The 16,765-nt window shown below is 44.7% G+C and overlaps 1 protein-coding gene across 1 annotated transcript in view; it reads left to right on the forward strand.

Annotated features, from left to right (window-relative positions):
• tlcd4b (TLC domain containing 4b) overlaps positions 1-6,890 on the forward strand; it is an 11,797-nt gene extending 4,907 nt beyond the window's left edge. Inside the window, 10 exon segments of the mRNA XM_079282035.1 lie at positions 1,184-1,242; positions 2,010-2,050; positions 2,052-2,105; positions 2,193-2,266; positions 2,365-2,395; positions 2,397-2,434; positions 2,436-2,491; positions 2,494-2,552; positions 2,554-2,607; positions 2,609-6,890. Of these exon segments, the coding sequence (XP_079138161.1) occupies positions 1,184-1,242; positions 2,010-2,050; positions 2,052-2,105; positions 2,193-2,266; positions 2,365-2,395; positions 2,397-2,434; positions 2,436-2,491; positions 2,494-2,552; positions 2,554-2,607; positions 2,609-2,716 (574 nt within the window). The 3' untranslated portion in view covers positions 2,717-6,890.
• Positions 6,891-16,765: the final 9,875 nt, after the last annotated feature.

Consider the following 16,765-nt stretch of genomic DNA (forward strand, 5'->3'; position numbering starts at 1 on the left):
TTCTCTCTCTCTCTCTCTCTCTCTCTCTCTCTCTCTTCTCTCTCTCTCTCTCTCTCTCTCTCTCTCTCTCTCTCTCTCTCTCTCTCTCTCTCTCTCTCTCTCTCTCTCTCTCTCTCTCTCTCTCTCTCTCTCTCTCTTCTCTCTCCTCTCTCTCTCTCTCTCTCTCTCTCTCTCTCTCTCTCTCTCTCTCTCTCTCTCTCTCTCTCTCTCTCTCTCTCTGTGTGTGTCGCATGCCAGTCAGTTAACCCTGCAGTGAGAGATGAGCGTGGGTTTGCTGTGTGTCTAATGAGCTGAAGCTGGATCACACTGATGTGATTATCATGAAGCCTTTGGACTCTTGTTGTTGATGGCAGGCTCTGATATGTGGAGGGGGAGGGGGAGGACATCCAATCTTCTATTTGCCCGCTGCGTTTCAAGTGCAGAGTAAAGTGATACAACCGATCAGTTAACAGCAGGGCTGTCTCTCTCTGACGTTAGATGAGACGCACAATCGGAGAGAGAGACCGCGGTGCGCTCCACTGACGAGGCGACCAGAGACCGATGAGAATTTCATGTTGAACATGCGCACAAATGCAATGCGCATATTTTCATGCATTCCACTCGTGTGCACTCAAAGTCAAAGCGCCTAGAGCGAAAGTGGACGGTGTGCTGAACGGTATCGGGTGACGTCTGCGGGATCACTTTTGACAGCGGTGCGTTCAGGGTCGTCTGGGGGGGGGGGGGGGGTGAGGCTAGCTGTTGTACAGGTGCGTGTGTGTGCATGCTCACATGGGCTGTATGTGTGTTTGTACAGTATGTGTGACGTGGGGTCCTGTTACACAAGCGGTCAGCCGTGTTCATTCGCCATACGATACATTGAGAGCGGGGTCGGGTGTCTGTCTGAGTTTATTAGTCTCCAGAGCGCGTCGGTACCGATTGTTCAGAAGCAAATCAAAAAGCCCTTTCATTTGAATCAAGACCTAACGGTGCATCACAGTCAGCACATCAGCATCAGTCATCCCCCAACGAGCTTTCTGCTCGATTCACAGTCTCACAAAGTCGTTTGTAAAAATGGCATCGATCAGAGGCGCGCGGTGCCGAGCGCTCTTAGATTTCCTCCGGATTGGTAAGCAGCTCCCTCTCCCCACGCCAAGTGTTTGAACGCACCCCCCTCTCTCACGCTGTTCTTTGCTTTCTCCCACAGGGGTGACCCCAGCCTCGTCAAACTAAACGTGGCCATAACCTGTGGTTACCTCCTTTACGGTGAGCTGTTTTTTGTTTGTTCTCCTGTCGATCATTTCTTCCAGTGCGCAGTCTGTGACGGCAGCCAGTCAGTGTGTGTGTGTGTGTGTGTGTGTGTGTGTGTGTGTGTGTGTGTGTGTGTGTGTGTGTGTGTGTGTGTGTGTGTGTGTGTGTGTGTGTGTGTGTGTGTGTGTGTGTGTGTGTGTGTGTGTGTGTGTGTGTGTGTGTGTGTGTGTGTGTGTATAAACTGACTTTAAGTTGAACATTGATCCAAAAAACAAAGATCTTTTTTTCATACGTCTCGTTTACATACATACGTTTCAAAGGGAACAGTGCGAGTGATAAAGGGCCTTGCATTCTCTGGGTGCTCTCCTTGAGGCTTGCTGTTTAGAAAGTGAAGGTTAATAACCACAGTTTAGCTTTTATAAGCCTCCTTCTTTCTCTTCTACAAGTGTTTCCGTCACGTTCTAACCTTTTCCCCTTTTCACTCGTGCAGTTGAGGTAAATTGATTAGAGTCGCAAACACGGCGGCGCGGCGCCGGTCATTTTAGATTGAATGCTGCGTAAGAGGCCCAGCGATCTGCACTTTGACATGAGACTTTTCAAATATTGACTATGTCAAAAGGTGGTGTTGTCCTGTGCCTGGAGTATTTGGTCGACCCCCGTACACTTGACTCCGACTGTTTTTAGAAAGTGACGGTTATGACCACAGTCTTGCTCTGGTGTTGTGGTGCAGTCGCCCACATAACCGTAGTTGTTGTGACCGGCGTGCCCCCTCTGTCCTCCAGACCTCGTGCTGCTGGCCTGTAACTGGAGCACCATGGGGGACAGCTTTTTTTGTCTGTCACCACTTGGCGGCGCTCTATGCATACGGATACGTGCTGGTGAGTGTTTGAACTTCAGAAGCATTCGGAGACCCTTGATTATTCCTACATAGTCATGTGTTTGTGTCACGTTGCTCGTCTTTGCAGACACGAGGCGTGCTTCCCTACTTTGCCAACTTCCGCCTCATTTCAGAGCTGTCCACGCCGTTTGTGAACCAAAGGTGAGTCTGAATAACCTTATATTGATCCACACATCCCCCCCTTCTTTGTTGTACTGTGTGACAGATGCTCATTTCTAATCGTCACCTTCTCCCCCCAGGTGGTTCTTTGAGATGTTGAAGTACCCGCGCATCGCACCGCCTGGTGGTGGTGAACGGCGTCGCGATGGCGTGGTGTTCTTCTGGTGCGCACCGCCGTCATGCCGTCGTACTGGGGCAGCGTCTTCGCCACCTTCGGCACGAGGACTTCGCGCGGCTGGGCCTGGCCGCCCAGGTGGCCTGGATCACCCTCCTGCATCGCCCTGGACATCTTGAACACCATCTGGATGTATAAGATTGCCCGCGGGCTGCTACAAAGTGCTGACCGGGCGGAGCGGGGCGAAAGCCAAGGACGGAGCGGAGAAGGAGGCCCCGGCGGACGGGAAGCCCGTCAACAAAACCACACGGACCTGAAGCGGCGCAGAGCGCTGGATGTGTAGACACGGACACGAGCGAGCGCAGGTGGCTGGACACCCCAGGAACCCCTCGCAGCCTCTCTCTGTTGCTCTAGCCTCCGGCGGTCCTCCCACCGACAACCCCCAGATCCACCGAATTTGAGCCCCTTGATCTCCTCGTAGTCGGCTAGTGACCGGGCCAACAGGTCCTGACCCCGACACGAGACAAAGAGGCCGCTCTCTGACTCCCTCGAGCGTCGGCCCTTTGCGGCCTCAGTGTCGGCCTGCCCGGGTGACGGCTCCCCCGGTCGCAGACGACGAGGTAGAGCTCGCAAGCACATTTAAAAAAAAAAAGGTGTTGTCCCCTCGCCGCCACCACCATTCCTCTCTCACCTCTCTCATGCTTCGACTTCAGCCAAAGCCCAGTCCTCTGAAGTGCCTGCGAAAGACAGGAAAGCAATAAGACGCCGGAGGAAACGAGCTCGCCAAAGTCCAACAGAGCTCGAGGCCCCTAATTTCAGAAGACGACCGCCTCCCGCTACGTCCGGCCGTCCGGGAGACGGCGCCCGCGCGCGGGGGGGGGGGGCGGTGGCTCCCTCGCATTAGATCCATACGGGGTTTTTGTGAATCTACAGGGCTCTTGTCTTAAAACTCATCAGACCGCACTAGTAAAAAAAACAAAAAACAAACAAAAAAAGAGAGAGAAAAACACCACAATGCCTCTTCTACAGTATCGCCTGCTGTGGCCTCCGTGTAACAAGTGGCGCCTGCCGATATCACCAGCCATGCCCCTCAAACGCCTCACAATTTGGATTATATGTATATATATATATATATATATATGTATATATATGTATATATATGTATATATATGTATATATATATATATATATGTATATATATGTATATATATATATATATACATATATATATATATAAAATAATTTTTTTTAATAATAAAAAATATTCATGCAGAAGAGAAAGACGCGCTCCCCAACATCCTCAGCTCCTCACAGGATGATTTTGCCTTTTCAGTATTCATCATGTCGGCATCACTGTGTAGTGAAGTCATATTGCATCATGGCGACCTCTGCCTCTCTGGACAGGGCTCCTCCGTCCGGCTCGGAAACGTTGGGCTTTTGTTCTACCTCTCCCCCGGCCTTACAGAGACTCCGTCAATCAACTTTTTGTTGTTTTCTTTCTACTGTAAAGAGTGATTTTAGCCTTTTGAAATGTTATCTGTTGTGATATCACAGCTTCAGACAGACGGTCTTCCTCCCTCACTCCCTTCCTAAGCGTCCTGTGAGCCCCCTCCCCTCCTCTCGTTCTCAGTGACTGAGACTCTAATTTAGGGCAAGAGTGGGGAAAAACAGTTTGTGTGAGCATAGCACTATTCACGGTATCTGACGCCCTTCTAAAACACTGACATGATGCTCTTTCTTTTTGCAGAATGTCAGCAGTAGGAATGCTAGCAATATGACATTTTTCGAATATCGAATTCATAAATTAGGACGCACCAATCCGTGACGGTCTCTGTCGAGAGCAACGTGGCAATCTGCATGTTTCTTTTAGTTTTTTTTGTATAAACTGTAAATCATCACTACACAGCATGGTAAGATTGACGTATTTCTGCGATGCCTAAGCGAATAATCAAGATAGATGAGTAACATCTAAATATGAATTAATCTAATGCTTGAACTGGGGGGGGGGGGTTGTCTTCCAAAACAGTGTTTTCTGCATGCGAGCGTTCTGAATGCATGTGTGTTTTTTGATTCCTTTCTCCTCCTGCATGTCTGTACAGTACATATACACACAGGCGCTGTGCGGGGGCACCTTCTGCACACCGTGTGGCTAAATCATCACCACGTTCTCCGTACGCCACTCGGCACTACTTGTGTTTTTTTATGAATCCACGAGGTCTCCGCCGTCAGCAGACGCTCGTGACCACACAGCTGGTATGACGGACAGAGATACAAGAGGATGCTTCAGATTCACGGCAAAATGTGCTGCCACCCGTTTCCTTTTTTACTTAAAGGCGCACTCCACCGATTTAGCAGTGGGGACTCGGAATCGACTGCTCTTCTTTTTTCTTTTTTTTCCTCTTTTATGAGAATCGACACATTGTACCCAAATTTCCAGCCAAATGTTGTGCAAAAACTTTAATTTTCAATTTCCTGACAAAGTCCAAAAGAATGCGTAAATTATTCCGCCAAAAGCCGAATGTAAAAACATTTTTTGCAATATTTTTTAATTCCGGTGTTTTCAGTCGGTCAGGTTTTTTTCTTTTATTGTTTTGAATGCGGGAATTAAAAACGCACATACAAACAGGTGGATTGAAACACGCATTATTGTCTTTTTATTCCCACACTCTCTCTCTTTCGTTGTCGAAACCTGGGGCCCGAATTACCCACAATGCAACCCAACCGCTGACCGCTCCGTCAGATATTCGGGTGTGCGCTAGTAGCGCCGAGGCCCTCCAGAGATGAGGCTGTAGCGTCTTTCTTTTCCCCTCACATGTGTAGCCTGTTGATGTGTAAAATCGGTGGAGTCCCCCTTTAAGTCTTTGTATCTGTAGCTGGAGTTTCACTGTGGATCTATAAAGCACACCCCCTGTGGAGCCATGACTCAGCGATCTCCTGTGTTTCTGTCTGTCACCACAGAGGACGGCTACAGTATCTTGTGCCTTTTTTATTTACCCCCAACAGGGTGGATTGGATCCAGCATGACTTTCTAATGTAACGCCCTGTGATGTATCTCCCCTGTATTCCACGAGTATACTCTTTGTATATATTTTTATAATCTGCCTGCACGATTAATCTGGCCAAGTATTATAATCCAAAACTGACCCAGCTCTTTTCGGGGAGTTTTGATGTGTTCACACACACCTGAAAACGTCTAATGACTGTCGTGATGGGTCATTAGTGGCATGAAGATGAGCTCAGTGTCCTAGGCGATCAGAATGGGGAGCTATATATATTATTATTATTTTTAGACTTGGAGAATATACAGGTAGTCGATCGGGGGAAGGCGAACGTCTCTTAACATTTCTCCGGGCCTCCTAAACTCAAAGCTGTGAATAGTTGTAGAATGAAAACAAACTGTAATATCGGTGGCGTAGCTGTGTGATGGTTCGACTCCACTGTGGGAGATCTCGCTTCCCGCGGCAGCGTCCTGCACTTTTAGCCGTCTGTAGAGTTCAGACCCGAGTACCAGGGCTCGTGCACAAACGTTTTTAAAAACTACATACGTGAGAAATTGCGAATTTCTGGTCCCCGGTTGGCCGTGGACTGGACACACAGAGGGTTTTTTTGTATTTCGTCAGGGTTTTCTACAGAATTAATTTCAAGACCTGATGTTTGTGCCGTATCTCACACCCTGGGGATGTTTGGGAGAATCGACGGAATGAATTGATGAAGAGGCTGCTATTGTACGACCGTGATCTGTATTGTATCAGGTTAGAACAACCACATTTGCTTTTGTTTGTCTTCAAAGGTGTGTGTGTGTGTATATATACGAATCTGTATATATCTGTGATCAAGTATTGAAAGCAGATGCACACTGTACCAATTCAAACCTGTGGTCCTGTCTTGTGTCATTTGGCTGACTGGGCGTCTCTTCTTTCTTAGGTACGTTATAACAGAGCTGCATCAGAATCTGGTACTTAAAACGGTGTCAATACTCTGTCGGTCTTCTCAAAGTCACACATGGTACTTTTGGAAACTGTTATTATTCCCCCCCCCCCCCCCCCCCCTCTAGCTGTTAGATCTTTTGATGTCAGGTTTGATCCGAGGGCGTACAATGAAAAATGCGAAGGGTTGAATTTCAGTGTGGCGACCATGAAGGCATTTGTATAACGATGACTGGAAAAATCGCACACAAACTGATGGCAAATCTCTTCTTCTTCTTCTTCTTCTTTTGAATGAATTGCCAGTGCGGCTTGTGTCCCCCCCCCCCCCCCCCCCCCTGTTCTCTTCTGTTTTTATTTTGTCTTTTAACGCAATGCAATTTCTTGTTATGATCCGTCTTCTTCTTTTTGTTTTCTGGAGATTTTAAATGTGAAACAGCCTACACTACACGCAGGCCTTTGTGTTGTGTGAGCATTACCGTCGTTCTCACTACTGATCATGTAACTGTAGTGCTGAAAGCTGAGACTTATACTTGAAAGTGTTGCTCTTCAATAAAGTTGACGGCAGGAGGAAGACTGTGGCTGGCTCTTTTTTTTTTTTTTCATTTTGACTTTCGTTGAATGTTTATAAACCGACGCTAACCTGAGTTTCATTTTTTTCCTTTTACCCCCAATTCATCACATTCCTCGGTTGGAGCCGTGACGTCAGTGCTCGGTGTAAATCATCCGCACAGCGGCGCACGGAGCTGGTCCGGTCATTCGTCAGCTGGAAGGCTGCTGGTATGACAAGCCGCTACTGGTAGTTGGCACCACCGCTCCACGTTATTCTCTTGAGTTGTGTGAGATATTTCACCACAAAAAGGGGGAAAGGTGAAGCACAGACTGAGGTGTGGGTGTGTGTGTGTGTGTTTGTGTGTGTGCGCGTGCGCCAAGGTGGGCTTTGTTCAGAGACCCGTGCCTGAAGCGCTTTACCAAACATGGTCACATAACTGAGACTCAATGAAAATGTCCTCCAGCTCACCTCGGCCACACATTCGTGGTTGCTGTAGGCTGGCCGTTCGACTTCACTCACCCACGGGGGGGGGGGGGGGTCCATCAGCACCCGCGCGTGATGTAGACACAGAAAACACACCTGCGTGTAACAAAAACACGCACACACCTCGGATTCGACGCGGTCACAGAGAAGCACGCTCTGTTCGCACACAATCAGAGAGAGAGAGAGAGGGGCTTCTCCATTTTTTTTTGTGAGTCGCTACATTGAGCGAGTTGTAGTTATGTTAAAAAAATGAATAGATTTCAGGAGGAATTTATACTGAAGACTGTTCCCAGACTTACGGAAAACAAAAACATACCGAAAAATCCACATTCCAGACTTTTGGAGAGGCTATAAACGGAGCCGATTTTACAAGGTACTTAAAGCCTCGGACAGAGTCGAGCGTAACGACTTTGAAACCAGTTTGTTAACAAGCACCCAGTGGTGTATAAAGTACTCAAAAGCCATACTTGAGTAAAAGTAAAGATACCTTACTGGAAAACTACTCCAGTAAAAGTAAAAAGTCACCTCTTAGAATACTACTTGAGTAAAAGTCTTAAAGTATCTGATATTTATTGTACTTAAGTATCAAAAGAAATTTTCTGACATTAAATGTACATCATAACCTGAACATTAAATGAACATCATAACCTGTTCATTGAAAGTAAAAGTACAAGTAAATGCTGTTAATAAAAAAGCAAAGGGTCAGAATTGTGAGAATTATGAATTGTATTCTTTTAAGTGCTGTGGCACCATGACCAAGGACATGGAGCTGTGTTGAACATAATTGGGTTGGCTGTGATCCATCCAGGAGCAACAATGTTCAACATAATATATTGTACATAAGTATACTTTTACATCTACTATGAACTTATCATCATAATTCTCCGAAAAGCAATATGACACTATGAAGGAGTTGTAACAGTATGTTTATAAGTCTGCTCATTAGACTAGAGCAGGGATTCCCAAAGTGGGGTGCGCGAGCTGCCTCTAGGGGGTGCGCGAGAGGAAAAGTGTAATGGCGGTGCAGTCCTGTCTCCTAAAAATTGCGTTCCCCCAAAACTAAAATGCATTCTCAATTACGTTTTACCACGAACGTATTTTCTCCCTGATTACGTTTGTGTTTGACGTACAAATACGCTTCTCATCAACATATCTTTGCTGTACTCTAGTCTTTATTATTTTTCTGTGATCTGCCTCGCCTCTACCCCGCCACCCACAAGTTATTGACCCGCGGCCTGTTCCGAGGGCTGACAGACCTGACGATCGGGTGCCTCACGGCGGGGGCGGCTGGAGACCTCGCGTCCCAGCGCCAACGAGTGAGCGCCCGCCACTCGGAACCATAAAACCAAGTCCCGGATTTCACCCGGGGGACATTCTGGAGGTATTGTGACCGGGTGATGTGCCTCGTTGCTGGGGAGGTATGAGCCGAGAGTGGCGGGGTGTTATGGAGGTATATATTACAACTCGGTGTTGTTCCCGTGCGTGGATGAGCGCATTTCTGCCGGAGACGGGCGGTGTGTTGTGGTAGTATTCTGACCGCGTAATAGGGAGAAGGAGAGGCGGTGGTGGAGAGGGAAAAATGTTACAGAGATGGTGGAATGTATGATTGGAGAGAGAGAAGCGAAAAAGTTGGACGTGATCCCGGTGTCCAACAACACTGTGTCTCCGCATCGATGCTTTGTCAGAAGACATCCTGGCTACATTGGTCGGTCGCGTGAAGAAGAGTGAGTTTTACTCTCTGCAAGTAGACAAGCCTACAGATGTGGCCAATCTGGCCAATCGTCCGTTACCTTCGTAACGTTACGTCCGTTACCTTTTCGAAGGCACGGTGCAGGAAGAGTTTTTGTGTTTTTTATCTTGTAAACAAACGCCACACGCGAGCAAACTGTTCTCTCATTCGTCCGATTTTTATGCGGCTCTGTTGCTTTTTTTTTTTAAGGTGTGTGTGTGTGGGGGGGGGGGGGGGGTTGGGGGTGCGTGAACCCGGTCGGGATGTAGAAGGGGGTGCATGGCCTAAAAAGTTTGGGAACCGCTGGACTAGAGGATGTAGAGGCCAATGCATAATGTTGTGTTCAGCAAAACATATCCACTTGATGCATCAGGTCAGTGTTGTGAGAAAGGACACCTGCCTTGTAAACTCCTATGGGCCTGATTTGAACACAACAGACAAAGGTTTTGCTCAAGCTGAATCTGCAATTGGGCGACTGCTACCATCATAACTCCATCTGATCATCCACAACATGACTCAAATATCAAAACATGATCAATACTTAAGCAGCAACACAGTCATTACTTGAAACTGAAACATGTCCTGTTCATCTTCAAAAGACGTTGGTTTTCAAAATTGCGAGAATTCAGTCTTCTTGGGCTGAAGACTAGTCCTGCGATGCTAAATAGTCTTTCACAGGCCGCTGAGGCAGGTAGAGGTGTGTTCAGCGTCATACACAGCTTGCGCACAGCGGCGAAGGATTCCCCGAATGCTGCGCTCTCGCGGCTCCTGTCAATCCGTGTATATAGCTATAGCTAACGTTAGCCAACTAGTGCTGCACAACTGTCAACACTTCCTCAGCTCACTAACTCGCTAGCGATCCACTGGTGTTGGTCTTCGTCACCACCGTCGTTTGTTGCGGGAGTAGCAGGTGCTTCCATTTCTGCTTCCATCATGAAATCAGTCATCGTAGAGTGGAATTATACTCATGTAGTCGCCCGCTAGCTTATAGCATGTAGCATCCTGGGTTAGCTCGCTAGCTATAACATATAGCATCCTGGGCATCACTGGGAATCAAACACCGCGGCTTTGAGAGCACTTGTTTTCAATTGTGCATTAACGTGATTGACCAATGATTTAACTTGCTGCTAGGACCACTGATTCACCAAACCTGCTGGCTTGCAGTCTGTGTTCCACCACAGTCCCAACGCTGCTCTCATGATTCATTTTGTTTCTAAAGATAGATTTGATTTTGTAGCGAGTAACGAAGGTTTCAGGGGAAATGTATCGGAGTAAAAGTATCAGTTTTCTTTGCAAAATGTAGTGAAGTAAAAGTAAAAGTAAACAGAAATATAAGTAGTAAAGTAAAGTACAGATACCCAAAAAAACTACTTAAGTACAGTAACGAAGTATTTCTACTTCGTTACTATACACCACTGCAAGCACCTAACTGTTAGATTCCTCGGCCAAAGAGGTCACAAGCCTGTGAGTGAGGGCCGAGATTCAAACGCGTGACACAAACAACTGAAAGCGTGTAAAGTTTCTGTTTCCTGCTGCATAACGACTCCTCAGGTACGAACTAAAGGCCTACACTGTCTGAAGAAAATGTAAATGTGCTGAAAAAGATTAAACAGGAGTTCAAATGCAAAGTGCTAAAAGTTTAAGTGGAAGCGCTAAATGAAGTTGCTGTTCAAGGACTGAAAAAAGTTGAAATGTCGGTCGACGCATAAGCGATAACTTGAGCTGGATAGAAGTTTGGATAGAAGAGTTCAACCTTTTCGTGAAAAGAAGATGTCATTGTCAGTTGCCGTAACCCGGTGAGCATTTTTCCGTTCAAAATACGTTCAAAAGACGTCTATGCCCGACGTTGAAAAGACGTTCAGAATTGGTTCAAAAGTGAAAGTTTTTTCGCCGACTATTTGTCGACGTTGAACAAACGTTCACGCTTAGACCAGATTTAACCGTGATTTGCAATACTAGAATTTTTCGTCCTCTACATTGTGCTAATACTAATATATCATGATTTAGAGGCTTACTAAGAAACCACATCCACATTTATCAGTTGAAAGCCAGTATTGGACATCACGTTGATATCTGGTCCAAACGTGAGCGTTGAATCAACGTCTACAAATAGTCGGCTAAAAACCTTTCACTTTTCACCGTGTTTTAACCGTGTATTCAACCTCACCGTGATTTAACCGTGTATTCAACCTCACCGTGTTTTAACCGTGTATTCAACCTCACCGTGATTTAACCGTGTATTCAACCTCACCGTGATTTAACCGTGTATTCAACCTCACCGTGATTTAACCGTGTATTCAACCTGACCGTGTTTTAACCGTGTATTCAACCTCACCGTGATTTAACCGTGTATTCAACCTCACCGTGTTTTAACCGTGTATTCAACCTCACCGTGATTTAACCGTGTATTCAACCTCACCGCATGATGAGCAACATGATATTAATGGTATGGTAATAATATTTCGGTTTGCAATATTGGAATAAAGTAGTTCAAGTACTTACAGAGTACGTCGGTAGCGTGAAGCCTCGTTTATTCCGTCAGCTCGTTCACTTCCTCATCACTCAGTAAGAGCTAGCTAGCTCAAACCGTGTCGTGTTTCCAGCCTCTAACTTAGAACAATGCAGAGTCCGTGCGCATGCGTATTCCAGCAGTAAACACTGAGTTGTATTTTAGTGAACATATGCAGACATAATGTGCTCTGCTCTCATTATGATGTCCTGTGAGCTTCTTGTTGACAGCACACAGTCTATAGTTCCATATTTACGACGTTTTATATGAGACATTGAATGCGTTGAAATAACGTCTTCGTGTAGACCACATATGAACGGACAGCGGAATATGATTTTGGAGAAATACGTTTAAAGGAACCAAAACCGCGTCTCTTTCAACCTACAACTGAACAAACCATCAATATTTTAAAAGAAATTGGTGTTTTGTGACACGTTGATATTGTAACCGTATTTTAGCCGGTTCAAAAGACGGTTAAAATTAGACATTCAGACAACGCTTTTTCAACCAAAAATCAACGTTGAGGAAGTTGAAGGACAGAAAGTGTAATCATGATAATTAAAGTCTAAATATGAGCATGTATTGCTGAAGGCGAGCACACTAACTGGACTTTGAGACTGAGCCGAGTTGACGCTTGTGGTTTTATCGGCCAGATCCAGGTTTGTTTGACGCTTCCTCTCCTACTGTAGCGATGGGTTGGAATTACGATGCTGTGAACTCAGCCTTCATGACTCCCCCTGAGCTGCAGGATCGTGAGGCCTTCTACCATAAATAGCCAGACAGAGTCGGAGAGGGGAGAGGGGTCGGTGGTTGGAGGGGGGAAACGGCTTACTGTAGAAATGCCCTTCTGAGTTTCTCAAACTGCACTAATCTCCCTCTCCATCTCCTCCCCCCCCCCTTCCCTGTCTGTGTTCTTACATCTGACTTCCTAAAAGGTTTCAGTCCTTAAAACTCTGTCTGCAGCTCGTCAAATTTCATGACTCATGATTCGTCCTCAACCTCAAGCCTCTGTAACACCACGCGTCTCTTCATTCAACCGGTCCTGTCCTATTGTCCTGTTATTGTCTTATTAGAAATAAGAAATTGTAAATCATCAAACGGTTAAACTGCTCCTTTGCTGGATTGCTTACAGGTCGTGCCATCCCAACTAAACTCTAGAAAAACGTGCTCTCATTAAACACCGACGGCTATCTAAAGTAAAGGTATTGTAAATACAAAGCACATTATCACATTCTTTCTCCCTGCAGTTGATGAATACAAAATGGGACACATTTACTGTCTTTTCCCTAAACGAGGCCCCTTTACTCATCGGCTACTATCCGCATGGCGTTATAGCCTAATAGCCAAGTGTCAGATGAACTTGTCGCCAACGTAAACAGCAAAGCCCACCGCAGCAGTAAATATCTGGCTGTAGTCTGTTATTTTTAGTGCGAGGGATTTCTCTTTCACGAGACGTTGCATCTCCATCCCTCACACGGTCCACTCAGGCCCCTCCCTTCTCCCATCATGCCCAAATAAAGTGTCCAAATTCCATGTGTTTGCTTCTTCTTCTCCTCTCAGTGAAATGTTTACAAGATCCTCGCCTGGTGTGTGTGTGTGTGTGTGTGTGTGTGTGTGTGTGTGTGTGTGTGTGTGTGTGTGTGTGTGTGTGTGTGTGTGTGTGTGTGTGTGTGTGTGTGTGTGTGTGTGTGTGTGTGTGTGTGTGTGTGTGTGTGAGGGAATGTGCCTGTCTATAGACGAGCATGACTTTGAATTTCTTTGTGTGCAGAATTTTATATTCCGACAGGCTGTTTATGGTAATCCGCTGTGCTTTGATAAAAATACGTCAATCTTGGTTCATTAGTAAATACTAAAATGAAAGGTTTGACTCTGTTGCAATGGTATGAGAACGGAGATTAACCAGTTTACGATGCTGCTGCATTTCTTTTTAATTGCACTTTAACTTGATTATTAGCAGGTTATTGGTGCGCTGAGCTCATCAGGGCCATAAAAGACTGACCTCTTTTCTAATTGTCTTCATCAGTTTGACCTTTCAGTTATACTCTCTTTAAACAAGCCTTCTCCATACTTCCAGGAGATCATTCTGGTGGAGAAACACTCAATTTATTGATTACATTTAATATTCTTTATAAATTTCAGGGGGAAAAAAGTCAAATTTCGAGATATTTTGTCTAAAAGGTTTCTAAATAAGCCTTCAAATCCCCGCCATGTGAGGTTACAGAATATGAATTGACGCTTGAACTTCTGGAAGCCCATTACCGCCAGCAAAAAAAAAATGAATAGATATTAGAAGTGTGCACACCAGAAAAAAAACAAAATCCCCCAAAAAATTAAACAAAAAAACGAATGATTTTTTTTTTTTTTTTTGGGTGGATTATTATTATTTTTTTGGCAGCAATGGGCTTCCATATCTGTCAGTGTTTACACACAAACTGAAACTCCAGCTGCCTGCAATGCACACACGCGCCTCTGACCTTCAGCTTCAACAGGAATTTAGATCGCTTTCAGTCAGGTGCTATGGCGGCTGGCCCATAGAGGGCGCTAGGGCACGGCCCCCCCTTGAGCCACAGAAAATACAAAATAAAAATAATAATAAAAATAATAATAATAAATTATACAAATTGTCAATATTTGTGTTTTTGAAGTATGGAATGCACCTAGTAATATGTATAAAATATGATAGCTGCGCAAAATATATGCTTTTCCTGCTCGTCCTCTCCGCCTGTCTGCATGTCTCAGCAGCGTGGGGGTGCTGGAAAGGTGGCCCACAGGAGGCGGGTCTATGAAGCAGGTCAGCCAATGGCTAAAATGTGTGACATACAATTTAGCCAATCAGCGTTGTCAAATACGTTCAGCATGGAGCCACATGTGTATGGCCCGAGCTGCGCGTCCCCGTCAGGACTAGTCTCTATATTTTATATATATTTTATATATATATATATATATATATATATATATATATATATATATATATATATATGTGAGGGTGACAACAATAAGATGTCCTGACGTGTTTATCAAAGTGTTATTTACTGCTTTCTTTTCGCGTTGGAATAAATGTTAAATATTTAACTGCAAAGTAGTAATGCGCTTTTGTTCCCTTATTTGTTTTGCATTAAATCATTCTGGGGTGTTTGCTGAAATTGATTGGATGTGGCACAGCCCTACCTAGAACATGTTCCACCAGCCGCCAGTCCTTTTATCTCTTACAGTTCAACTGCTTTCACCACTTGCACAACTGACACTTCAACTGTTAACAGTGCACGCACTTCAACGATCTCTGGTTCACTTCAACTGAAATTTCACTTGCTTTCAACATTTCAACTTATCTTCAGAGTATCTTCATCTCTACTCTTTAGATCAACTTCTTTCGATGCAGAGTCATCAGCTGGCATTTGAACCTCTGTCGCTGCTTACATACCAACTGACACTTCGACTATAAACAGTTCACACACTTCAGCTCTCTCCAGCACTTCAACCATATCAATTGCTTGTATTGTTTGGAAATTCAACTTTCCTTTCCACTGCTTTCAGCTTCTTTCTCACTTCAACTGTTAGTTGAACTGACGGTGTCTTTGAGCGAGTCATTGAACCCCAAGTTCACAGATAACTGAGCACGCTTCAACTTCATTCAGAAAATGTAGCCTTTTCTTGTTTTCGTTCTTCTTGCCTTATTCGTTTGTAAATGTAACTGTCCATGTTGACTTCCTGTAACTTCTATCTCGCAGTGCCAGCATATACAGTATATCTGATGGACAGTGCATGTCCAGTAATCTTTCAGTGTCTGTCGCCACCAGCGCAGCCACATATGGGTCCCTCTGTCATCCATCCTGGGCCTTTCTGGAGCGCTCCTCTCCGGCATGCCTGCCATGTGTCTGGAAGTGACACACACACAAATAATGAAAGCAGGGGTTGAATCATGCTGTCATTGGAGCCCCCCACTCCCCCCCCCCTTCACACCCACCCCCTGACACTCCACTCCACAGACCCCCTGAATCTGCTGCATTCCTTTCCTTGTCATCCGCCTGCCTATTGGGGAAGAGAGAGGAAGCAACGCACTGAAGTAAAACAGGAAAACCACCTCATTGCTCCCAGAGTTACGTCAGGCGCTCCACAGTAGCTTCCACGCAGTCAAACGAATGTCAAACATGCTGCGTCAGTCCCACAGGAGTATACATATATATATACATATATATATATATATATAAAATAAAAAGCAATATGGGATTTATGTTGAAAATTCAGAAAACTAACTTCCTGTGGTTCGACACCTCAGACGTCCCTGCATGCTCACCTCTCTTTAACATCATCATGACATCATTGTGACATCATCCTCCTCCAGTTTCCTGTTTTCATGTAAATGTTTTATTTCCGCTTATTTCGTTCTTTCATTTTTCAACCTTTTCAAATATACAGTATATATATATGTGTATATATATATATATATATATATATATATATATACATATATATATATATACATATATATATATATATATATATATATGTATATATGTATATATATGTATATATATATATGTATATATATATATATATATATATATATATATATATATATATATATATATATATATATATATATATCAAACTAGCAACCTTACGGTTACCGGACGACCCTCTCTACCCCCAAAATGCAACAACAGTACATTTCAGACACGCACAGTTCACAAACAACCCAACGTAAATCTTAGCTTTTAGGATAACTTAACACAAATATATGTTTAAAAATGTATATATTCTGTAGCCATACTGGCTAAAGGCTGTATGTTAGGTGACAACAGTCGCGCACTTTGGTCCTGACTGCAATATCTCAACAACTATTGGATGGATTGCCGTTTGGTACAGACATTCATGGTCCCCAGAGGATGAAGCGTATTGACTGACGATCCCTCGCGTGTGCTGGAACCACTCAGCTACACCATGGTGCTCTGAGTTTTCCTGTTTTTGCAAAACCAGCAGCTCAAAGTGTTAATTATTCGATAAAATGGCTCGACATCTCAGTGGGATTGTGTTGTACAGACGAGGTTCATGGTTTCCAGATGATGAATCTGAATGCCTCTAGTGATCTCCTCTCATCTGCACCACAATAAGGTTTTTGGTGTTAAATTAAAGTTATTTCATGAAAATGTAATAGAAATTTACCGCAGG

The sequence above is a fragment of the Melanostigma gelatinosum genome, assembly GCF_949748355.1.
Source record: "Melanostigma gelatinosum genome assembly, chromosome: 13".
Classification (NCBI taxonomy): domain Eukaryota; kingdom Metazoa; phylum Chordata; class Actinopteri; order Perciformes; family Zoarcidae; genus Melanostigma; species Melanostigma gelatinosum.